We start from the raw sequence: 25686 nt of genomic DNA, 5'->3' as shown, positions 1-25686 counted from the left end.
ACCCAAATAAATATGACTTTTGCACTTTATGGGCTCTTCAACCCAAAATAAGTACACATGGTTTAATTCGACAAAAAATATTCATTATATATATAGTATAATAATAATAATAAGATGAAGAAGAAGAATAGTTTTAACTTATCTTCTTTTTTTCTCCATTATTATTTAAATGAAGTATTATATTTATTTTCAATTTAGTTATATAATGAACAGTATCCACAATAATTTAAACATATTTTAAAGGTAAGTTATACAATGTAACTCTTTTTAATTATTTTATTTCATTATTTATAAAACATATTTTAGACTAGAAAAAAAATAATACTTTAACACAATTATATACTCATTTCACATATTATTTTTTACCTTTTTTATTATAAAAAACATGTGAAATAAATTTAAGTTTGTATATCACAGTTTTTTAATTTTATATATATATATATATATATGTATATATATTATTTTATTAAGTTATATTATATATATATATATATATTATATTTTTATTATTTAAAAAGTAAAACAAAGATAAAATAAAATTTTATTCGATGAATATTGATTAATAAAAATATCAGAATTATCTTTTTGAATTTTTCACGACCAACAATCAAGTGAGCATGAGAGTAAAAAGAAAAGACAAAAATATATAATAGGAGAGGGATTGAAAATTAAAGAAATCGAAGAACACATTCTTATAATATCCTATTATGATTTATATGTAGAATAAATTTATGATTCTTCCAAATTAATATGAACCGAAATTATAATTTTATGATTCTTTAATGAAATTGACATAAATCCTAATTATATTTTATCAAAATTTTAAATTATAAAATGTAGAGATTTTGTATTTTTTTGTCATTACATATGATAAAATTTGTAAAACTTTAATGAATGTAGACCTGCATTATGAATACTGCATTATGAATACTGCAATACCGCTACATGTAATGAGTTGGTTGAATAGTCTTAAATTGGAATAGAAATTAAAATATCATGTTGCTTAAATTCAATGAATTAGAACAATTAAAAATTGAAAAGTGTAAATTACAGTGTAAAAATAGTTTAAATACAGGAAACTAATATTTTTTTTAAATTAAAAATAAAAATTTAGATATAAAAATTTAATTTGTTGTCCAAGTTCCCGTATACTTTATCATATTTTTTTACTTTTTTTATCTATGTAATGATTTATACCTAACCTACTTCTTTAATATTATTATTAGTATTATTATTTAATAATATTAATAAATTAATATTTTAATTACTAATGTTAGTAAATATATGTTGAAGTATGTTTTTTTTTTTGTATGAATATAATTATATTTTAATGTATTGATGTCATCTTTTTAAAATATGTTATTGAGAACCGTAGTAATTTAAAATAAGAAATATCTAATATCGAAATATTACAAATAATTAACAATTGATTATAGAAATAAAATGTTAAACTATTTCACATATTCAAATTATACAAGTTACATTAATGAAGATTCGGAAATTTCAGTCATGTTTTACATAAACTACCTTTGAAGAATAAAATGTAATATTTGTATGGATTGTGCTGATGATAATATCGATTATTGTATTTGGAAAGTATAATTCACCGTTGCATTCAATAATATATTAATAATACAATTGTAACATAATATATTTACCAAAATAGTACATGTTTATGAAATGTATGAATTTTAATTGCATATATTTATCACTTAGTCTCTATTTGAAATACATTAATTATTGCAAATTAGTTTAATTTGTTATACATTAGATTCTTTTTAATTAATATTGTTCATGAGTATATTATAAAGTGACCAAACTAAAAAAAAAAACTAAAATACAGTTATAATATAAGGAAAATGGAAAACAAAAATATAGGTAAAACGAAAAACAAAAATCAAAGTAAAGTAAAAGTTAATATAATAATAATAATAATTAAATAATATAATCATAAAAAATTTGGTCACTATTTCAATTACTAAATTACAAAAATAATTTCGATTTACTAATTCGATTAGTATTAATGACTACATCTCAATCACTATTTGACAAATTTATAGTAATGTTAATTACAAAAATTAATGTAATATTTATGTAAATGCACTTAATTATAAATAAATATGTTCACTCAATTACAGATTTTTGTTTCTTACATAATATAAAAAATATTTTAAATTATTTCAATGCCAAAATAAATAAATAATAGTTATAAAATATATTATTGAATTCATTAGCTTATTGTTATATATATTAAATATGATTTTAATATAAGCATAAATATGTTGTTGTAAGAAATATAAGTATAATTATAATAAATATAAATAAAATAAAAAACACAGGAATTATGTAGTATAAAATATGCAAATATTTATTTTAAAATTAGCGATAATAACCAAATTTAATAAAAAATAATAATCAGTCATTATAGTAAATATTTTAGATTCTAATTTTTAAAATAAAAATCATCGGTAACTAATATAATTTTAAAAAATTATAATTAATCTAAAAATTAATAACTAAAATAATTTTTATTATAAACTAATATTTAAATTGATCAATAATATTAACTATTGAAATTTTATTCACCAAAAATTAAATTCTAATTAGAATAATATCTTTATATTAGTTTTTAAACATATTATTTTTTATCACTCGATTATTATTTAAAATTTTTCTAATGTCTTGGTAACGGAACGGTCATAATTTAATCATTCAAATATTTTCGAAAGAAATATCTAACTTTTACATTCCAGAACTTTAAATTTTAATTTTCATCATTTCAAATAAAATTGTAGTAAATGTTTCACTTATAGATAAACTAACTTTATGTTTAACTAATAAACAAAATAACTTATTGAAAACATAAAAGAGTACATTTCATTAAAGGATAAAGAAAGAAAGTACTTTTTAAAACCCAATAATTATTATTTCAATAGAACTATAAAGAAAATAACTTTTATTCGATATAACATTAGAGAGGAATACATAACTTTCTTAATACCATCTCTTCTCCCAACAAGTCATATTTTGAATACGATAATTAACTAATTGAATTGAATTTGACCATCTCTGGAACAATAAAGCTCATCCTTTTAAGGTCCGTTTCAACAATTCTTCTCTTTTTTCTTTAACAACTTCGAAAAAGAAACAATATTTAAACTCTCCCATGTATTCATCCTAAATTGAAATACAAAATCAATTAATAGTATTAATGATCTTACGTCAACAATTCTACATAATACTATAGTTATAATACTATAATTATGAAATTCTCATTTTCAAATGCAATAATTACATTAAACCTTTTTCTTTTTCACACAGAAACCAGACGAACGCACGCAATATAAATAAGCAAAAACTCATCTTCTTCACTCTCTCTGTGTCTCAAATTTGTTCAATGAAGTTTCTTTAACTTCACTTTCCCACCCAAAACCAATGCCACCAATTTTCTAACACCAACACACCCTCTGTGTTTGCAACCATGTCGGTGTACGACGCAGCTTTCGTCGACACAGAGCTTTCCAAACGCACTTCCATCTTCGGCCTCCGTCTCTGGGTCGTCATCGGAATCCTTGTCGGATCCATCATCGTCATCGTCCTCTTTCTCCTCTCTCTCTGCCTCACATCCCGCCGCCGCCACCACCACAAAACTCCCCTCCGCCGCCGCGCCGCTGCCATCCCCACGCCGCCCATTTCCAAGGAAATCCTGGAGATCGTTCACGTTGCCCCGCCGCCCGAGACCGTCAACCTCCCGCCTCCGAAGGCGGAGCCACGCGCCGCCGCCGTACTGTACTCCAGTGGGGAGAGCAGGGGAGCGTTGAGCTTGTGCGAAACGGCGTCGTCGCTGGGGAGCGGGAGTGTGGGCCCCGAAGTGTCGCATCTCGGGTGGGGGAGGTGGTTCACGCTGAGGGAACTCGAAGCTGCGACTAATGGGTTGTGTGAAGAGAACGTGATTGGTGAAGGTGGCTATGGAATTGTGTATCGTGGGTTGTTACCTGATGGAAACAAGGTTGCTGTCAAGAACCTTTTGAATAATAAGTATGTCTCTCTTCTTATTACATGCTTCAATTTTTTTGTGGTATTTAAATTCAGTTTAAGTGGGGTGGGCTACATGGATCGATCAATTCTTTGACTTGGTTAAAGATGAAATTTTTAGAAGGAATTATCGGAAAATTTATTTTGAGGTTTAATTGGGGTGGCTGAAGAAAAATGGAGTTTCTCTGATCTGTGGTTGGGTCTCTGTGTGTTAAAGTAAAAGTGTCAGGAGAAATTCATGGGTTTATGTAAATTATGTTTTTTTTCTTAGTTTGGGTGTCTGGGGTTGAATTTTTCATGTCGTGTTTTTAAATCTGCATAGGAGACAGGTTTTATTGGTTTTGGGTCGTTTTTTTTCTTAATTTGATTTTTTGAAAAAAGAAATGCTTGGGTTGAGCTAAATTGATGCTTGTGCTAAGTTTGGAACGCAGCTTTACTTGCTTGAAGTGAATTAGTTCTTGTGGTGAACAGTGATTGACTCTTTTCTTTATATTTTTTTTCTTCTTGTTTTCTCCTTCTGTTTTACTCTTGCCACTACTGTTTTTGTAATACTTTTTAACCTGTTTTCCTTTTTGTGTTATCCTTATCTTCTGCTTCTGGGTGTTGTGTTGTAAAGTCGCTTACTTATATGAAGAAAAGAATCATTTTTCTTTTCGGCTCCTTGTTTGTTACTACTCAATTGATAATGTTGTCACTTTCAGGAGTTTCTGTAGAATCATGCTTTGTTGAGATTTGCAATTAAATTCGTCTTTGGTTACTCACTGAAAATAATGTGGTCTTGGATTTGTCTCTCTCTAACAAGTGATTAGTGTCTAACTCATTATCAGGGGCCAAGCTGAGAGAGAATTTAAAGTAGAGGTAGAAGCAATTGGTCGTGTGCGGCATAAGAATCTTGTTAGGTTGCTTGGATACTGTGTTGAGGGGGCGTACAGGTATTTTTCCAGTTTACTTTGAACATTGAAGATAGAAAGTTTGTTTGGTTTGAAGGTTGTAACATTTGGTGTATGTTTTTGTATCGCAGGATGCTTGTATATGAATATGTTGACAATGGGAATCTAGAACAGTGGCTGCACGGCGATGTTGGAGCCGTGAGCCCTGTAACTTGGGATATCCGAATGAACATTATACTGGGCACAGCAAAAGGGTACTATATCAATGGTTTAATATGCATTCTGATATCCATTTCGGTGCTTGAAAGGCTTTGATCAAAGTGATTTCTTCTGTGTATCTTTTTCAGACTGGCCTATCTTCATGAGGGTCTTGAACCGAAAGTTGTCCACAGAGACGTGAAATCAAGCAACATACTTCTTGATCGTCAATGGAACCCAAAGGTTTCTGATTTTGGGCTTGCCAAGCTTTTGTCTGCTGATCATAGTTATGTCACTACTCGAGTGATGGGAACCTTTGGGTTAGTATGGTTTAACTAAGCTTTTTCCTATCTCTATTTTCTATTATAATTAGCTATTACTACTTCCATTCTCATGTATAATCAAAGAAAAGCTAACTTTGCACATGTTAAGTAAAACAGTAAAGTGCATTAATTTTTACAGTTAATAGATGTTCTTCCTGCAATGTCCTTTTCGTAAAACACAAAATACAGATTATGATGGTATAACCAAAGGTCAGACGATAATTAATGTTATAAATAGCATTCAAGGAAATAAAAGATGTGATGTTTTTTTCTTATAGATGAGAACCGAGGTTGTAATACTCAAATTCAAGGTACTCAATCATAATTAGTGATTCTCTCTTTTTTCTTCAGTTATGTTGCACCTGAGTATGCCTGCACTGGAATGCTGACTGAGAAGAGTGATGTGTATAGTTTTGGAATACTAATCATGGAAATAATTACAGGAAGAAGTCCTGTTGATTATAGTAGACCACCAGGAGAGGTTAGAAACCATCACCAACATGGTCAAACAGTTTAAAGTTTTTCATTTTATTGTTTGTTCTCTGCATGGTTCTCTCTTGTTTCCCCTAACAGTGGAAGTTGGAATTGTTGCAGGTTAATTTAATAGAGTGGTTGAAAAGCATGGTTGGGAATCGAAAATCTGAGGAAGTAGTTGATCCTAAGCTTGCTGAAAAGCCATCTTCAAGGGCTATTAAACGGGCTCTTTTGGTTGCTCTTCGATGTGTCGACCCTGATGCTGCAAAGAGGCCTAAAATAGGCCATGTTATCCACATGCTCGAGGCTGAGGACCTCTTATTCCGTGATGTATGTTCTTTCTCCTTTTCAAACTTTAAAAGTCCAAATTCTCTACTGAATTTTTTCGTGTTATCTTCTGCCAAACATTAAAAATACACCGATATTTGTATATTATAATTCTTTTTAATATATTTAAAAAAAAAAAGTGTCAATCAGTAGACTTTGAAGACACAGCAGTAAGACAACACAAAAAAATCCAACAGGGAATCCAAATTCCGAAAAAGAGTTCAGTTTTGCTGTAATCTGATGCTTTTCTATTTTCCTTTGTTGTTCCTGTCTGTAGGAACGAAGAACTGAGGGAGAATCTTCCCGTTCCCACCGTGATTATCAACTGGAGCATAAGGGCTCAGGATTAGATAAAAGGCAAACAGGTGGAGAAATCAACTCTCAGAGTGAAGATGACAGTAGTAGTAGTAGTAGATATCACAATCATCAGCCTAATAGATGGAGATGATTGTCATGATAACTGAAAAGCAATGTGCCATATTATTTTTCTTCCTAGTAGTTTTGCTGATATCTATTTGTACTTTAATGATGAAAGAAGCAATTAGTCCCCTATTCTGCATAATGTCCCCAGTTACCTACCTCAATCTGGGAGGTTCTTTGTATACTCTGATTCATTACTATAAAATTCAAAATTGTTTTGTGTTTCTTTCTGTTAGACATTGTAGGATAATCATCACACAGTGGTACCTCTTCCATGTGGTCAAAATATGTCATCAACCACCTTTGTCTCCCATATTTTGTTTCAAACACTGCATCCTGGTCCCATCCATATGTTGGAAAATTTAGCATTTTATGAGTGTAATTGGTGGGTCCAGTTAGATGCTTCAGAGCAACAGGCCTACCATCCAGCTATCTTGATGGAAACAGTTTCAATCCATTAACATCATTGCCAACTTCATTATTGGATGTTTGTGATAAATGAACACGTTGGATCTGTAATCAATATCATCAACTCTTTTTGCCATGAATGGCTTACATTTTCCAAATGGAATAACAGGCACTGAGAGTATGGAAGTTGCAGGAACTTGTTCACAGAATTAGGTTTCATTGTCAATGCCAAACTTGCCAGTGCATAAGCAACAGTGACTGGTGCCTGATTATGAGTGTATCTGGGGATACCCTTTTTTTGTCTCTTTCTGTATTCTTCAATGGTTAGTTAGTTAGTTAGTTAATTTCTCATGACAATGCCCCTTGAAATGTTTAAACCACTGTAACTCTTTCACACTGCTGATTCCCTTTCAAGTGTTAATTTTCTCTGTGCTTTGGAACCTGACATTGATTTGGATAAGTAATTATAATTTATAACCACTGAGAAAGATTTGTCAAAAAAGGCTTTTGTCAAGCTACATTGATTATTGACTTTTTGTCAACTGTGGACCCTTTCAGAATAAACTAACACTTATTTGTTTATCCACCCTTGAAATTTCTTATTTTGTTATTTTTATAACCTTTCATTGTGTAAAATGGACAATCATAACATATTCTTTACCTTTCCAATCTCATAAATATCCACCCAATTACTTGTTAGCACTTTCATTGTTTCTTCTTTTTTATTCCTTAATCTCAGAAATCACTTTCTTGCAGAAATTATTATATACACATTTAGCTGTTGGTGGTAACTGCTGAACCTATTGAAGCTTTATGGAAGATAGCAGTGAACTGTTTCATGTCAAATTGTTACCACAATGTATGCAAATGGTTTTGTTTCATGAATTTATAAATTTTATATTAAGAGTTTTACTTAATGTACTTGTTAGTAATTAAAAATATAAAAATCACTTCCATTTAAGGTACAAATACTTCTCATTTAAGGTATTTCACAATTATTTTTAAGAAGTTCAATCAGATAACTTCAATTCTAGGGAAATATAATTGCCTTTGATTAAACCATTGTTCCACCTCCTTCATACTTCTCAGAGGAGATAAAAGAAACAACAATAAAATTGGGAAGAATGCTTTCTCAGTTTTATAAAGTAAAAGCATCTGAAAAGAAATTAAAACTTGTACAGTTATATAGAAATAATTTTTAAATAAAAAAGTAAATCTTTGTTTCAAAAATATTATCTCTATATCTTGTTCACAAGAGACGAGTCTTTTGGATACTACAACTTCAATTTTCCACAAAGTCGTGAATTGTGGGTTGAAGAAGCTTGAATTCATGTGGTATTATTAATGGCTCTTTTTTTTACTCCAACATGCACATGAATAAATATACCTCAGAACATCATAAGTTATCTTGTATAAATTAACTTTAATCATATCATTATATGATTGAGATTCATTCCTTTATACTTCACACTTTTATCTTTTTTTTTTATACAAATCTCAAACTCAAGGCTAAAATTTAAACTCTATAAGAAGCTTCAAACAATCTCATAATAACTCATTCATGACACTTTAATATCTCATATTATATAATATGCTAAGAGGGATAAAGCCATAAATGGATTGTCTTTGTGTGATTCAAAACTTCTAGTCAAATGAATCAAAGAAAAATATTGTCAGCACATTAGAAGAACTACCATGTTTTAAATTTTGAACCACTAAAATAAATTGAGACTGTGAAAAAAATTTCAGAAGTTGTCGGAAAGAAGAGTCTATGAAAGAAAGATTTAGTTTAAGAAGGAAAAAAAAATACAAAGTTAGCATAAATAATGACAGCAGCATCATATTATTTTACTTTAAAAATATGCTTTTGTACGTAGCATGAATACGACATGATGCGTTTAGATATTTCTGCATTGTTTTTCAAACTCTTCTAAAGGCACCATTCACGAGAATCTTGTATGTTCAAACTTGAGATTTAATTATATTTTTTTACACAAGCAACGTATAAAGATTTTTCTCAACTAGCAGATAAGAATTAATATCAAAGATCCACATTTGGTTCCATATAATTTTTTACACATTTTATGAGTATAAAACAGACAAGTTGAACTTATTTTTTTTTAAGCCATTAAGTGCTCCAACTTGTGCATGCACATGCTTAGCTTCTCTAAACATATTTCTTGGCAGAGAAAAGAGGGAAGAGACAAAGAGATTATGTGGTTTCTACTTTCTATAATAAACAAAACACCATTTTGTTTATTGCAAAGCAATGTCTGCAAGAAAGTACTATATAGTTATATTCTATTCAAAGTCTTATTTAATATTTATTTTTTTTGTGCAGTTGTGATGTAACATGATGTCAAAGAAATTATGTTATATTCTTAATAGCATTCTCTCTTGACCTCTTAGTGGAAATTTAGAAACTGGTACGTGACTTTCTTGGTCTGTTCTATTCAGTTAAAAATTTTCTCAGAAAAAGGAAAAAGAATGGAGTTAGTAATATGCTTCATTTAGTTAGTAGTCAAAACCAACTATAGTTTTATTTTTATTTTTTCAAGTTATTCCAACTTTGACATGGATGCTATGAGGTAAAAAACACATTGAAGTGTTTTTTTTTTCTACAAAAATAAGAAAACAACCACACAGATTCAAGATTTATGCAGGATCCTGTTTGTGGAGATAATTAATTAATGAGTTGTATATATTATTTTTGTCTGGGGTACAACAAAAATAAGGGTCAATTGTGTGGTCCATGTTTGAACTTGAGATAATCCATTATCCATAAAAATCAAGGGAAAGAAAATTATAATGTGGTTAGTTTTATACTTCCTAAAGAGATTAATTTTTTACTGTAGAGTATGTATAGCCTTAGTATATATTTGCAAGATGACACATAATGTATATAGAATAGCAGGTATGTAATTTATTTTACTATTTAATTTAATATTATTTTTTTAATGTTATGTCATTAATTAAAAATATTGTAATAATGACTGATTGAATTGAAATAAATAAATAAGTTCTTTATTTGATTCAAATATGAAGATATTTTAAACCAAATGAAAAATGTAAAAAGAAAGATGAAGACAACAAATATGGGTGGACCAATCTTATAGATTAGAAAGAGAATATTCATTATTACTAGAGTTTTCATTATATAAAAATTGTTATTCTATTCAATTCAAGATTTAAAACATTATATTTGTGTTTTCTTAAATATGTTTTTCAAAATGTTTAGTCTTATTTAATATGAGACTTTATATTCGTATCTTTAAACAGTTTTCTCTCCTAGAACGAGTTTTTATTTTTTCATGTATACCCTCTATCAAATATCTTTTTATTTGTGAATATTTAATGGAGACCCTTTAAATATAATATAATTAAATGCACCTACTTTTTATGCTGTGGTTGTTTTGCGTTGAAAATTTTAGACAAGACACTTTGTAGGAAGGACTTGGATTAAGAAGAGATTGAGAGGACGATGATTCATAAGCTAAACATGTTTCAGCATAAAATATTAGTTATACATACACGAACAAAAGATTAATTAATAAAAAAGTTAAAAAAAAATCTTGCTGACAAAAAAAAATTAAATTGAATTAAGAACTCAAATAAAAATCATTCAAAATAGAAGTACTTTGTAACTTTTGTCAATTTTTGAGGCCAAAAATTGCATTGTAAATATGATTTCTATTTACATCAGATAGATATGTAAACATGTCTACCATTTCTAACCTAAGTGTGGATTGAAATGTACAAAGGAAGAACCGAAGAAGAGAAACTTTTGTACTTTGAAACTTTTTTTGTTATTCATTTTGGATTAGGAATCATGAGAATTGAAAAGCATGTGATTAGGAAACAAGTGTTGAAGAGTGTGGCTTTAAATGCAGTCAAGTATAGAAATGAAGAAAAGTAGCGTTAGGTCATCTTCCTACATTGTATTGTTCAACATGTGACATGTCATTGTCAACTATGTTTGTCACCATTGTCTTTCTTTCAACTTCTATAACAACAATTAGCACCAAAATGTAGTGGTTAGGTGGAACACAATTAAATGAGAGCCACATTCAGTGATACAAAACTACAAATAAGTTGGTCATATTTCACTCGGTGCTCCTCACAATCATCTATTTCAAGATTTGGATAGGGTTTATGATTGGAGATCTTGACATTGTTTACCAACTAATTGCACAATTCGGCTTCGTTTTCTTAATTTAATTTTATTGGGCCACTAAGGATCAAGTGAGTCACGTGTAGTCTCTGACCAAGATCATGATATTATTGTGGTCCATCTTGGTAATTTTGGAGAATTATTGTGAGGACTTGGCTCCTTGCTTTATAAAATTTTGTTCCTATTATATATATATATATATATATATATATATATATATATATATATATATATATATATAGAGAGAGAGAGAGAGAGAGAGAGAATTCTCTTTCTGGTTTTGAAACATCTTGTGACATTGGAGTATTGAATTTAATTCCTAAATGATGAGATTCCTTTTCCTGAAGTGAGCAGTTATAATCATTAATTAATTGGTTAATATTTAAGATTTCATAATTTATTGTTTGTGTACTTGGAATCACTAATCTGTCCTGGCCAGTGCATGGAGATTCTGTCCAATTTGACAGAAATAACATTCACTTATTCAACAAATATTGCACATTCAAGCTCTCCACAAAAGAGTAATTCTATTAGCATCTCTTAACATACTTATCAAAAAAATATATTTTCACTATTAAATTTTGATAATTCTCTCTCACAACTTGATGTATCATCTTTTAAATAATTTTAAAATATAGAAAAATGAGTAAATAGATAACTGATTAAAAGATATCATCATATTATAAAAAAAATTGTCAAAATTTAATAATCAAAATATCACTTTTCTGAACAATAATATTTTAATTACTAAATTTTGACAAGTTTCTCTTACGACCTGATGTTTCATCTTTTATGTAATTTTAAAATATAGAAAAATAAATAAATGAAATCCTTTTTTCGTATGTAATTTTGGAATATAGAAAAATGAATAAATGGAATCCTTTTTTCTTATTAGAATCATTATTATCGTATAAAAATCTAATTTCATTAATAATCCTTTTTTCAAGTACTGACTTTTAAAAACAAACAATTTTTCTAGGGAAAAATCAACAGCAACATAACTGGTGGTAGTTTCCTTGCACTCACTTGAAAAGCAATACCCTTCTGAACCTAAAAGAAGGGTATATTCGAATAGAAATGACTCCACTTTCCTCAACATTTTATATAGACTTGTCATTCATTCCTTCCGATAGGCTACAAAAGTTTGTTAGGACGAACTGACAATTCAAAGGTCCAAATTGTTTAAAAAGTCTGCTTGGTACATCCATTAGGAAGAGTGTGCAATAAATAAAATTTGGCGATTGGCAATAAATAATATAAATTTGTGCCACAACATATAAATGCAGCTACCTAAAATGTCTTGTCTTGCAAATGAAGTATATAAATTCATCCGACCTGTCTGACTCTTGTACAACAGTTACCTCAAAATGTCAAGTGCTAGAACTGATCATTAGCATTGACTATCCAAAGAACATGTCAGTATCGCAATCTGATAACAAAAAATGCTTTCACTGTTTCCCCAGACAAAGTCTCTGGCCCCGGCAAAGATTGGACAACTTTCCGCAAACGCTGGTGGCGGTGATACAGTCATAGCATAGGACAGAAAAAAGCACAGGAGTAGTAGAACTTTGACCACAGCGTTTGAAATCAAGTTAGATCTCCGATGGTTGCTATGACCTTAAACAAGCAATACAGCATTTATACAACCGTCATTTTCTGGATTATTGGTAACCTGAGCATATTTACCTGCATACATAGCAAATAAAAACCCGTGTGTCAATGTCAGACTTTTCAGTTGAAAATTCAGCCAACAGTGATAAAACAAAAAAATATATGTATTTACCCCATACAACTTTCCCCGCAGGTGTGACAAGTCCAAGTTCACTGACATTCACCTGAATTATATACATTAAGCAGTGAAATAAGAAAACACAGTTTGATAGAGTTATCAGTGATAAAAAAAAAAGTTAAATTGAGTTCCACTAATAGATTGGAAGAGAATGAAATATAAATACCTCAATTATAGTTCCCTTGGTCATGACACCAAGTGAGGTGTACATAGGGCCGTTAGGGTTTTTCTTTACTCCAATTATTTCTAGATTAAACGTGCATTTAAGTTCTGGGTGAGTGACATGGGCCTTGGTAAACCGCAAACCTGTTGGACGAATGAATCTCTCATACTTTGGAGGCTTCCTGGTAAAACCAGGCCCAACAAATGTAGCTTTAGTAACCATCCTCTTCCATTGCTTGGCTGCAAAATGGTTAATCATGAACTGTCAGATGCGCTTCAGGAATGATCATTATATTTTTTGTCTAATACTCTAATAACACCGAGTGCTTATGAGTCATGATGAACTAACAGACCGTAAAAACAATGACAGAAAGACACCTTCCCAAATAGAGATTTCTCTAATGACATAACAAGAACACGTAAAGATTTCAAGTACTCAATATCCTCCACCTATTCAAGCAAAGAATGCAAGAATGAACTATGAATCATACACAAGCATGATTTGTAGATTTGTAGACAGATGAAGACAATAATACAATCTAACTAATACTTGAAAATAACAATTTTATGCCATTTTAATCAAGTGGTGCCAATAAGGTGAAAAGAAATTTAAAAACTGAAGCTGGAAATTAAGTTTAGACAGATAAATATGATACTTACTCTTTCTTTTACCAGTCCGGACCACTTTGAACATTTCATCTTCAGCCACAGGACGAACCTGAAGAAACGAAGAAGGCATACATTCTTGTTAACTAAAAAGGAACACAACCCCACCCCCAAGGGGCATCCTTTCCTTCAAAAAGGATACAAAAAATACTCATAAAAAGGAATCTGTATTGAATATGCTATACTTTTCATGTTGCTACGTAGGAAATACACACATGAATATTGATTAGTTATTTTTCTATCAACTGATGCAGTCAACACTCACATGATGTCTATGTGATTTGTTTATTATTCAATTTCGTTGTGTCATTGCAAACTGTACAGCTTTTTGTATTCCTTTCCATCTCCACTATTTTTGTCCACTCAAAATAATTACACCCTCTATTCAATTGTGTCCAAACTGCTGGCATCAATCACCATAATATGAACCCAAGAATCTATGGGCAGAGTTAGCTCCTTAATTGTGGTCAAAAGTTCAGGTCCTACTTGTCACAACTACTTTTATCAACAGTGGTTATTTCTCCCAAACAGTGGTGCCATAGCGGCCTACCTAGCAGCACAATGGTATATGTTCTGAATAATAAGAGATTAAGAATAAAAATAAAAGATAAAACTCAGAAGAGAGCACAGAACCGTGAGACAAAAGCTTGTACATAGATATTAAAGAAAAACAGAGCGAAGCAACAAAAAGGTCACGAATGCCTAGAAACAGCAGCGTGTTTGCCAAAATTGGTAACTGAAGGAATGACCAAAAACTATGGAAAACAGAGGATGCAATGGTTGAGAAAAGCCAACAACAGTCACCATAAATGGCCAGAAAGGAAAATACTGGGAGATGCTTGAAATGCTGCCAGAGATGAGTAGGTGTTAAAGGGAAAGTAGAACAGTGGGTGCTACCGCATAATAGTGTGTGCAAGTGCAAGTGAATCAGAAAGTAAGAAAGTAGGATCATAGTTCTGTGTCATGGTTCAGATAGAATATTCGTGACTCACACAATAATAGCCCCTACTCCAGCAGGGGTTTTGCGTAATTGTTTGCACTACCACAGCCAAGAAAGCTGCTATTCAATTTTAATAGAATGCACCAGCCCCTAAACAACACATTTCCAGAATAGCGCTCCACTATTTCACACTACTGAGTATTGACAACCATGCTCCAACCAAGCAGCAACCAGTAACCACAACTAGTAGTTCTTCTCTTATAATGTGTACTTATTTATTCTCACACGCACCACATTTCATTTTCCCTTTCTATACATCTTCCCGTCTGTATGTTTGCTTGAAGGCAATTTTAATTGGGACTAGGTGTTTAGATTTTTCTTTAAGTGAAAAAGGATAAAGGTTTTTACTAAAAATTTAATCCAAAGTTTACTTAATGCATGAAGAGCACAGGTTCTGTGACAGGTGATAAACAAATTTCAACAGAGGTCATCTAAAATCACCCATGCACACGGTATCAAATGCAATCTTACCTTGGGTAGAGGAACATCCCACTTTCCAGCCTTCTCCTTCCTCTTTTGCTTAATGGTGTTGCTGAGAACCTAAAATCAGAAATTCAATTTAGATGACTTCTGCGAAAAGAAATCACGAATCAAAATTATCATTCAATAATTCACGTGAGATATGCCTTTGCTCTGGCCGTGTTATCACGGTCCAGAAGATAAGCAGGAACGGCTCCATCTTGAACATTATCATCAGCCTTGCGCCTGGATGTTGACTCTTCATGCATGGCCAAACTGTCAACCACAACAGGTAATTCATTATTATCTCATAAACTTAACAACTACCAAGCTAGTTATCAAACATCAATCAACAAAATTTCAACAAACACATCATTCAAAACAACCTAGACACAATGAATCAACCACAGACAGTTTTTTAAAACAAACAAAAAAATGTAGCACATCAACAACTAAAACACTTCCCCAACGTGTCATAAAATAACATACAATATAAACAATTACTGAAACATTATGAAATACAGAAATCCATCCACACAATAGATAAATAAATAAATGTTGTAAAAAGAGAAAATTCTCACGTTTTCTTCATCTGCGCCTTTTCAGCATAATTTTTCTTGGCAATAATCTTCCCCTTGATACCAAGGGCCTGTTTACGAATTAGAAAAAAAAAAACATTCAGATTCGCGAGAATACAACCACATAACTCAAATTCCAAATTTCAAACAAAAAGCGGCAAAACCTTCTGCGCCATTGCGGAGCGTTTGTGAACTTGCCGAGCCTCTTTCTTGCGCTTGCGCTCGAAGTGATCGAGGCGGTAGCCATAGTCTCTTCGGTGACGTTCTATGTAATCCCCTTGCGGCTACAATAACACAATAACGGGATCAGAAAATGCATGCCAAAGATTTTGAAAATACGCGAAGAAGGTATAAGTGAAGTTAAAGAGCGAACCATGGTTACGACGGCGACCGGATTTTCGAATCCGAGAAAGGATGAACGAAGAAAGAGATATTCAGCGTCGCCCTAAGCTGCTTGTGCTGGCGAGTAGAGGTTTATGACATCGACGGCGGTGACATACAGAGTTGGGTTCAAATGGGTAGATGACTATAGTTGGGCTTACAATTGGGCCTTACCAATTACAGAAAATAAACTTTCCTCAGCCAGTTGCACCTTCATAAATTTCTCCTGCATCGTCACATATAAAATGTTTTTTAAAATAACTTTTGAAAGTAAAAAAAAAATGAGACCTTACCAAGAATCATAATAAAAATTATAATAATGAAAAGTTTAAATATTCTGATTAAAATTCTGATCAGATAAAAAAAAAATCAGATATGAAAAAAAAAATTAGAGAATATTATTGAGAAGGAGAAAAAAATAAAAATGAAAATGAAGCCGTGTGAGAGAACCACACTTTACAAATAGAAATAGATTTTTTACACCAACAATCAAATTAAGTGGTATTCAATAGCTTACTTTTTAACATTATATTTTATTAAAAATAAATAGTTTTACTTAATTATTATTTTCTATACATAAATTTTTTTATTATAATATTGAATCACTATAAAATAATTTTGTTAATATATTATAACCAATAATTTTGTCTCTAAAGATAAAAATATTAACATATATTTTAAATTATAGAATTAATAATTTAACATACTAAAATAATTTGTAATATAAACAATATTTTTAAATTTTTCATCTTTATACAACTTGAAACTAATGTGAACTAATTAAGTTAAGTGTGCTTAATTTTAAAATTAGAATAAATAAATAATATAAACTTAACTAATGTGACTATGTTAAGAAGGATAATATATATCACTAGTTTCATGTGAAAATAATCAAAACTCTATTACTACAAACATATATGCTTGTTGAGATGTTAAATAGACTTGTCATTTTGGATATTATTTGAATTTATTTCCCTTTTGATGGAAATTATTTACATGAACTAAAGAGGTATAAACCTAATTTTTTTGGCTTAAATATATATTTGGTCCCTATTTTCATTGTTTTTATTCAATTTAGTCCTTATTTTAGTGTTGTGTTTAATCAATCCTCATTTTCGTCAAATTTTGGTTAATTTAGTCTTTTTTAATAACGATTTTTAAATAGTTAACATTTTTTCAGTTCTTGGTTTTTTTAATTTTTTAAATTTTTTAAATTTTAAAAAATTGTCCATGTGTCAAGTCATAATTATGTCACGTGTCAACGTTAGTGCCACGTGTCAGTTGTAGTTGTGTTATTTTGTTGTTCAATTTAGTCTCTATATTTGTTATTTTTGTTCAATTTAGTCTCAATTTTAGTTAAAATGAATCAATTTTGTCCTTTCCAAATTGACACCAAATTTAATATCCTTTATAAAAATTATACTAATATTTTTTCTAAAATTGACATTTTTATTAATTATTTTTGAAATTCAATTATAAATTATTAAATTTAATTATAAACAACCAAGTATGGAGCTGCGTATTACTTTTCGTACAATTTTTTAAAATTTACTAATCAATCTTTCTTTTTATCATCCAATGTATGTACCTCTTATGTACTTCGAATTTGATTATAAGTTACAAAAATCAATCATTGTTACTTGCACTACGTGGTTGGCTTGAAAAAAAAATTAAGTCAAACCAAATAGACAAATAAGTGGGGCATAATAAACAAATGAGTGGAAAGTTGCATATTAGTTTTCGTAAAAAAAAATTAAATTTATTAATCCATCTTTTTTTATCATCAATGGGATGTACTCCTTATGTACCCGAATTTTATTATAAGTTTCAAAAATACTGCTTGTACTAAGTAGCTATCTTTAAGAAAAAAAATAGACTAAACCAGATAGGCAAATAAGTGGAACACAAAGAACAAAGAAGTGGGGAGGGGTGTATTGTTTTTCGTTCAATTTTTTAAACTTGACTAATCAATCTTTTTTTTATCATCCAAAGCGATGCTACCAGAAATTTGATTATAAGTTTCAAAAATCAACTCTTATTACTTGCACCAGGTGACTAGCTTGAAGAAAAAAATTAGGTCAAACCGGACAGGCAAATAAGTAGGGCATAATAAACAAATAAGTGGGAAGTTGCATATTACTTTTCGTACAATATTTTAAAATGTACTAATCAATCTTTTTTATCATCCAATGGGATGTACCCCATATGTACCCTGAATTTCATCATAATTTACATAAAACAACCCTTATTTCTTGCACTAGGTGGTTGTCTTGAAAAATAAAAAAAGTAAGCTAAACCAGATAGGCAAATAAGTGGAACAAAGAACAAATAAGTGGAGAGCTGCGTATTGTTTTTTGTACAATTTTTTAAATTTTACTAATCAATCTTTTATTTTTATCATCCAAAGGGATGCACTTCTTATGTACCACATATTTAATTATAAGTTACAAAAATTGCAAATTGCATTAGGTGACTGGCTTGAAGAAAAAAATAGGTCAAACGAGATAGGCAAATAAGTGGGGCATAATAAATAAATAACTGGGAAGCTGCATATTATTTTTCGTACATTTTTTTGAAATTTACTAATCAATATTTTTTTATCATCCAATAGGATGTATCCCACCCCGAATTTGATTATAAGTTACAAAAATCAACTCTTATTGCTTGCACTAGGTGGCTGTCTTTAAGAACAAAATAGGCTAAACCAGATTGACAAATTAGTGAAACATAAAGAACAAATAAGTTGAGAGGTACGTATTGTTTTTCGTACAGTTTTTAAAAATTTACTAATCAATATTTTTTTTATCATCCAAACGATGCTACCAGAAATTTGATTATAAGTTTCAAAAATCAACCATTATTACTTGCACTAGGTGACTGGTTTGAAGAAAAAAAAAATAGGCCAAACCAAATAAGCAAATAAGTGCGGCATAATAAACAAATAAGTGGAAAGTTGCGTATTACTTTTCGTACAATATTTTAAAATTTACTAATCAATCTTTTTTACCATCCAATGGGATGTACCCCTTATGTACCCTGAATTTCATTATAATTTACAAAAAACAATCCTTATTTCTTGCACTAGGTGACTGTCTTAAAAAAAAATAGGCTAAATCAGATAGGCAAAAAAGATTAACTATTTAAACACCTTTAGTAAAAAAGATTAGATTGACCAAAATTTGACAAAAATAAGGATCTAATTAAACATAAAACGAAAATGAGGACCAAATTGAATAAAAACAGCGAAAATGGGGTCCAAATGTATATTTAAGTCTTTTTTTTAATTGGTGTAGGAATGAGGATGAATATGTAAATATTTGTCTCGCACTCGTCTCTATACTCATCCTGATGTGGAAGGGACTCACCACCGTGGAGGATATTATTGCATTCCAAGTGTCAGTCTAAGTCTCACATTAGGTAAAAGTGAAAAAATTGAGTATCAAATAAGTTTCAATCCCTTATGTGAGTTAGATAAAGGTGGCAATATGGGCCTAGCTCGTCGAGTAGGTCCGCATGCCCACACAAATAATGCGGGGTGAGCCAAGATAATGAATACATAGGCCCGTAGTGGCCTACCCTGCAAAAGCCCATAGCTCCCACGGGATGGCCTGCAAGGCTGCATAAAAAAAGAAAAAAAAAACTTGCATTTGTGTATATCAATTATTCTTTTTACTCTTGCATTAACGTTCCAAATTCTTGTATGACTAGAAAATACAAGTATTATGTACTTTTTAATGTGCTAAAATTTGAATAATACATCGTGTATGTCAAAGTACGAATATAAATATGATGAAAATGTTGAATTTTCAATTTATCATCAAACTTTCCAAAGTCGTTACTTAATTTTGTGAACTTCTTAAAGTTTCTCACTTTTTAAAACATTGAAAATTTTATCATAAGAATTTAAAAAAACAAGCGGGCTGGCCCGTGGACCCGCATGTTGGCTCGCAGGCCCACACTTATGTGGGACGAGACAAACTTTTCAGCTCGTGTTAAAAATGCAGGGCAGGGCAGCCCACAATATTGTGCGGGCCGGGCCTAAACAGACCGAGCCGACCCACATTGCCACCCCTAGAGTTAGACTCAGGTCTTATTGTTGTTGTGTTGTTAAGATGAACAAAGATACGAAAATGGGTGCTCATGCTTGAAGGGGATATTGTTAGGTTTCAAGTGTGAGTTTAAGTTTCATATTGAGTAAAACTGAGAAAGTTTAGTATTTATAAACTCATTGTCTTTAGTTTTTTTTTTAAGGTGATATCAAACCCTAATGTGAGTTATACTTAAGTCTTATTGTTGTTGTATTTTTCAAATGAATTATCCCCACTTGATAGACCACAATTGGTATTACAATTATTTAAGTCTCATATTGCGTAAAAATGAGAAAGTCGAGTAGCATGTATATAAATCCATTGTCTCAAGTTTTTTGGTTGAAGTGGTGTCAATCATTTATGTGAGTTTGACTCGTGTCTATTTTTGTTATATCTTTCTAATGAATTATCTTTCCATCAATTCTCATCCCGTCCTCATTTAAATTATTAAAATATTCATCACTTGTATAAATATTATTCTCTTAGTATTTAGTTTCATAATTCTTAATATTTTTTGTTTATTTGTTCATATTATAATGTTTGAGTTAGAATTTCAAAGTTTCAATGATGTATAGTTCAACTAATTCAATATATAAAAACTTTTATCATATCTTCAATATATTTTCTATCTAATCATATTTTTAATATACATTTGATTATTTTTTCTTATTTTTAATATTTTTATTTCTTGCTCTTTTATTATATAACATATTGTTTTAAAAAAATTATATATAATCATTTTTATTTTCTGATTCATTCTTTTAAATGTAATCACCACTAAAAAAAATCTAACACTCTAAATCATAATATTTAATTCTGATGTTTATTCATTTTCTGATATTCTCTCATAACCGACTTATAATCTTCATTTTTTCATAAAAAAAAATACAAATTTACTTGAATATAAAAAATGAATAAAAAATCATAATTTTAATTTTACAGAGTAGAAGACCACCAGTGTCAAACTCAACAAACCCCAGACACCATTTCGTGCACATGTTGACGGCTGTGTTCGTGTCTAGACGCTCCGGGAGGTGGACGCTGAGGCAAAATTGTCTGGGCTTTGTAGAAGAGTCCCTCTCACACGGTCATCTTTTCATGGTCACCTAGGTTTGCTTTCTCTCCCTTCATCTTCTCCCTTCTCACTATTCATCTCCTCCCAGTTTCTTTTCACATTTTCACATTGTCTTCTGTCCTTCTATTTGTTGATATTCTTCTTCTCCTGTTCATTTTCTCCCTGTTTATCTTTCCCCTGAACTTTCATATTCCTTTGTTTCTTCTCCTATGTGTTTCTTTTTTATTTTTTCCAGTTTTTTTCCTTCATCATATGTTATGCAAACCTAATTGGCAATTACATTATTCACATTCGATTCAACGATTCATGTTACGATTCAGGTTACAAGTTACAAAACGATTCATCAAACGATATGTATCGCTGCAGGATAATTTTGTAACTGCGGGAGAATTTTGTAACGAATCGCGATTCAGATAGTACGATCCTGATCCTGATCCTGATGATTCTAACTACACTTAAAAGTAAAGAAGATTTTTTTTTTTTTTTTTTTTTTTTTTTTTTTTTTTTTAAATTTTTACACGGGTTAGGGAGCCTACTACGGGGTGAGTTGAGCTAGAGCCAGGTTGTAAAAGTTCTGGATCATCATAAAATGATCCGGGTATGGCTGCTGCCTCTTTCTTAAACTCAAAACGTGTGAGGTGTTTGACATGTCTAACTGAAATACGATAGAACTTTCAAGCAATATTTTGTGCAAAGAATGTAGACATAGAACTGCTTATATTTCTTGAAACATTTATTGGTGTCAATAAAGATAAAAATAATGATGTGTTGAATCAGATTGGCAGTTTTAGTTAGTTATCTGCAATGATAGAAGGCAGTAGAATTCGGTTGAAGACATGGCAGCAGGCTGCTGTGGCAATGGGTTCGGCAGTGGGAGCATTGTTGGACCCTCGAAGAGCGGATTTGATAGCGGCTCTTGGTGAGACGACTGGAAAGCCTGCTTTTGAGAAAGTTCTTCAGAGGATGAAGAGTTGCCCTGAAGGAAGGGTGAGCTAGTTTGTTTTATTCTAATCTTATTTGTTTTTCGTTAAGGTGGATATTTCCTGCCCATATTGTTTTGGATGCTGATTTTTTCTATTTGCTTATTGGATGCTCTATAGCTAGTACTAGCAACAACCATAGTTTATTTGTTCTTGAGATAACAAAGAGTTTAGGATCAGGTGATGGCTGGCCCTTGGTCTTACTCATTGATAAAAGTGATTATAAAAAGCTATCACTTATCACTAAATCACTATCATTTATCACTAAATTAACTGGCATTCTTTTTTGCCTGTTGAAGCATACAACTATGCCACAACAACAACCAATCATTTTCTTTTATAATTCTGATTTATAGGCTGTGTTATTGGAGCGCCCTCGTGTTGTTTCTGCAAACGTTGGACATGCTTGGGACCTGCCGGAAAACACATTCGGTGCTGCCTATGCTAGGTTTATGGGATCTAGGAACTTTTCACCAGATGATCGACCTCCTGTGCGGTTCATGGATACAGATGAACTGGCCTATGTAACAATGAGAGCTCGTGAAGTGCATGACTTCTGGCATACCCTTTTTGACCTTCCCACTAACTTGATTGGGGAGACAGCGTTGAAGGTTATTGAGTTTGAACAGATGGGCCTTCCTATGTGCCTGCTGTCTGTTGTAGGGGGCACTGCTAGATTCAGTGGAAAGCAGAGGAAATTGTTTTATCAGCATTACTTCCCCTGGGCTATTCGTGCTGGTATGCAATCCACTGATCTTATGTGTGTGTATTATGAGCGGCATTTTCATGAAGACTTGGAAGATGTTCGCAGAAAACTGCAAATTGTTCCTGCTCCCATTGTTCCTTAGCTGTATGTATTCGCTCTTGATAAGTTGTCTTGGTGATGACACTGTGCTTGAACTTTGCTATCCAAATTTTGGAATAAAATCCACTGTACTGTACAACCCCTTCCTCTTATATCTTAGTCAATTAGTTTTGATTTTATCATATGATCAGTAAAATAGACTTACAATCACTAGTTCTATTTTTCAACATATCCTGTTATGTTATAGTTTTATTCTTGTATCAATAGTGATTTATCAATCCATGTGATTGCAAATTTCTAATCTAATCACTGACTTTATTTGTCTTACCGGCTAGGGGTATGCAGAAACCACTTGTGAACCAAACCAAACTGTGAAACGCACAGAATTAAATTGAAATAATCAAACTTAAAACAATTCAATTACCAAACCACTTTTTCAAAACAGTTCGGCTACGCAAACTAATTTGCTTAAGTAATTTGTTGAGCAAAATGCAAGTTTGTAAATACTTAAAGGCCAAATTGCATGTTTTTTTAAAGATTCTGAACTTACTGTTTCAAAATTTTCAAACCCTACCATCAAATAAGAATCCTGTCCCTTAATTTTGTATGCAAACTCCATATGAACCCCTTACTTCAGAATTTTCAAACACTAGCTCCAAATCCTCACTGTGAAGTAGGGATTATGTCTCTTTATCTCTGATCACATGAATTAAGCCTCACTGTGGTTCAGTACTTCTAAGTTGTTTGTTCTTGATTCGGTCCTTTTGGCCGGCCCATATATCAGATTGGACGGATTTATTGACTCAGCATTCACATCCATGAAGGGCTGGTAAGAAATAATATTGTTACATAGTCTTTTTTTATTCTTACAAGCCTGACTTAAATTGTATATATGATTAAGTGTAAAAGTTTTAATGATTAGCAGGATTTCTTTTTGTTGCTGGGTAAAAAATGTAGTGCTTTTCTGACGTTGCGATTAACTAAAATTTATGTTTTGCTTATGTCAACGTGTGAATATGGGATGACTATCATCTGATGGGTTATGCAAGTGGAAACCTGATTGTGTGTATGCTTTTTGAGATTTGAGGACTTAAGCATCTTTTTGATGTGTGCATTGTTGTGCTTACTTTCTCAATTTCGGTGATTGCTTTGTGGGTGTTTATGGCATGCTGTTAATGGTGATTGGATCCTAAATTTGGCATGTCTCTTGCAAAAGTTTCAGAAAATTGCAGGAACTATTAGAAGCTATAATTCTAGTCTCCCTACTTCAACTTTTGTAAAATTGGTATGTGGTTTTGAACGTTTGTACGTAAAATTGACTTTGGTGAGACTTGATTCTTTAGTGAAGTGATTGATGTTTGTCGGATGTTTTTATCCCGAAACCATGTTTGCTTAAACTTGGCTAGTTTTTCAATCCAGTAGAGAAGCTACTATTTATTTATCATTCTAGTCAAATCTAGCTTTGAAGCAAAACCAATTTTACTTAGCAATAATCAAACTACCATATTTTTATAAAATCAAGTATGCTGTCAAAATCAATTCTTATTATTCCCATGCTGTGACAGCAAACACAATTTTAGTATATCATGCAGATATAGTTGAATGTATTGAGCCTTATATGAATGCCAGTTTGACGATACGATTTTGGGAGTTTATCTCAGTGTGAATTATTTTGTTCAAAATATCATCCAGATGGAATTGGATGTGCTGAGCCTTTTATGAATGAGAGTTTGATGATTCGGTTGAGAAATTATCTCGATCTGAATTATTCTGTTTGCATGCTATATGTTCAATAAATGCTAGATTTCTAAAAAACATGATGATGGGCCCATATCATATAAAATTCTGATTCTTGCTTCACTTATTAATGGAACCTTATCTGTTTTGTATATCAAGCTTTCGTTACTACTTTATTATGGATGGAAACAGATGAAGGTTATTAATACCTTCTGCTATATTGACCTGTCGATTGACTTGTCAAATTGCTTTACCCTATGACAAGTCAATCTGGCCCGTTATTCAATCACTTTATCATCAACCCCTGTTCTAAGTTATTCTGAAGATCTGTTTTCAGTTGATTCGTCGTTATTCGTGAATTAATAATTGTCAACAATAATATAATTTACTATCTTTACTCGTTTTTGGAAAATTATTCAGTTGCTACTTTTATGTGTCACTATAATCTGTAAACTGTATATTGTATCTGTTCAAAACAAAAACATATGGTCTAAAGTAACCGAAACTGATATTTTGTTATGTTAAAGTCGCAAATTGTTTTCAGTACAACTATGATATCATAAGGGATTGTTCTATAATTTATAGCTTGATATTTTCTTTATGGTTCTTATTTCTGTTAGCATATTATTGTTAGATTCTACCTCAAATTCTGGACAATAGAAACCATGGAATGAATGATAATGTCAATTGGATAAAAGCCTCAAGAGTATCAGAGTTTTC

At 31.2% G+C, this 25686-nt stretch overlaps 3 protein-coding genes across 8 annotated transcripts; 2 read left to right on the top strand and 1 right to left on the bottom strand.

Annotated features, from left to right (window-relative positions):
* Positions 1–3360: 3360 nt before the first annotated feature.
* Positions 3361–6893, top strand: LOC114166708 (putative serine/threonine-protein kinase At1g01540). The gene is made up of 7 exons (XM_028051485.2): positions 3361–4038; positions 4863–4967; positions 5057–5179; positions 5273–5443; positions 5798–5927; positions 6041–6250; positions 6525–6893. Exons 1-7 carry the CDS (start codon positions 3482–3484, stop codon positions 6693–6695), a joined length of 1467 nt encoding a protein of 488 aa, XP_027907286.2. The 5' UTR covers positions 3361–3481; the 3' UTR covers positions 6696–6893.
* Positions 6894–12470: 5577 nt separating this feature from the next.
* LOC114166709 (uncharacterized) lies at positions 12471–16416 on the bottom strand. The gene is made up of 9 exons (XM_028051486.2): positions 16274–16416; positions 16065–16184; positions 15904–15971; positions 15490–15598; positions 15335–15403; positions 13858–13915; positions 13202–13437; positions 13030–13081; positions 12471–12932 (listed from the first exon to the last, which is right to left on the bottom strand). The coding sequence occupies exons 1-9, from the start codon at positions 16274–16276 to the stop codon at positions 12865–12867; spliced, it is 783 nt and encodes a 260-aa protein (XP_027907287.2). The 5' UTR covers positions 16277–16416; the 3' UTR covers positions 12471–12864.
* Positions 16417–21299: 4883 nt separating this feature from the next.
* On the top strand, positions 21300–23408 carry LOC114165688 (coenzyme Q biosynthesis Coq4 family protein / ubiquinone biosynthesis Coq4 family protein). Of its 6 annotated transcripts, none has more exons than XM_028050253.2 (4): positions 21310–21479; positions 21765–21860; positions 22222–22431; positions 22781–23408. In XM_028050253.2, the coding sequence occupies exons 3-4, from the start codon at positions 22249–22251 to the stop codon at positions 23270–23272; spliced, it is 675 nt and encodes a 224-aa protein (XP_027906054.2). In that variant the 5' UTR covers positions 21310–21479; positions 21765–21860; positions 22222–22248; the 3' UTR covers positions 23273–23408. The 6 variants fall into 6 exon arrangements, with proteins under 6 accessions (XP_027906053.2, XP_027906054.2, XP_027906055.2 ...); XM_028050254.2 differs by having other exon boundaries at positions 21765–21905; XM_028050255.2 differs by having other exon boundaries at positions 21322–21479; positions 21811–21860.
* Positions 23409–25686: the final 2278 nt, after the last annotated feature.

The sequence above is a fragment of the Vigna unguiculata genome, chromosome 10 (assembly GCF_037176805.1).
Source record: "Vigna unguiculata cultivar grain cowpea cultivar isolate G323 ecotype 2 chromosome 10, ASM3717680v1, whole genome shotgun sequence".
NCBI lineage: Eukaryota > Viridiplantae > Streptophyta > Magnoliopsida > Fabales > Fabaceae > Vigna > Vigna unguiculata.
This window is presented reverse-complemented; position numbering and strand designations above follow the sequence as displayed.

What these genes read in the sequence shown, in the direction of transcription:
- LOC114166708 (XM_028051485.2), top strand. Translation starts at nt 3,482, where the DNA reads ATGTCGGTGTACGACGCAGCTTTCGTCGACACAGAGCTTTCCAAACGC. An exon ending in ATACTGGGCACAGCAAAAGG is followed by an intron (nt 5,180 to 5,272) that starts GTACTATATCAA and finishes TATCTTTTTCAG; the next exon opens with ACTGGCCTATCTTCATGAGG. An exon ending in AGGACCTCTTATTCCGTGAT is followed by an intron (nt 6,251 to 6,524) that starts GTATGTTCTTTC and finishes TCCTGTCTGTAG; the next exon opens with GAACGAAGAACTGAGGGAGA.
- LOC114166709 (XM_028051486.2), bottom strand. An exon ending in GGGATGTTCCTCTACCCAAG is followed by an intron (nt 13,916 to 15,334) that starts GTAAGATTGCAT and finishes TCGTTTCTTCAG; the next exon opens with GTTCGTCCTGTGGCTGAAGA. An exon ending in CCAAGGGAACTATAATTGAG is followed by an intron (nt 13,082 to 13,201) that starts GTATTTATATTT and finishes TATATAATTCAG; the next exon opens with GTGAATGTCAGTGAACTTGG.
- LOC114165688 (XM_028050253.2), top strand. Translation starts at nt 22,249, where the DNA reads ATGATAGAAGGCAGTAGAATTCGGTTGAAGACATGGCAGCAGGCTGCT. An exon ending in AGAGTTGCCCTGAAGGAAGG is followed by an intron (nt 22,432 to 22,780) that starts GTGAGCTAGTTT and finishes TCTGATTTATAG; the next exon opens with GCTGTGTTATTGGAGCGCCC.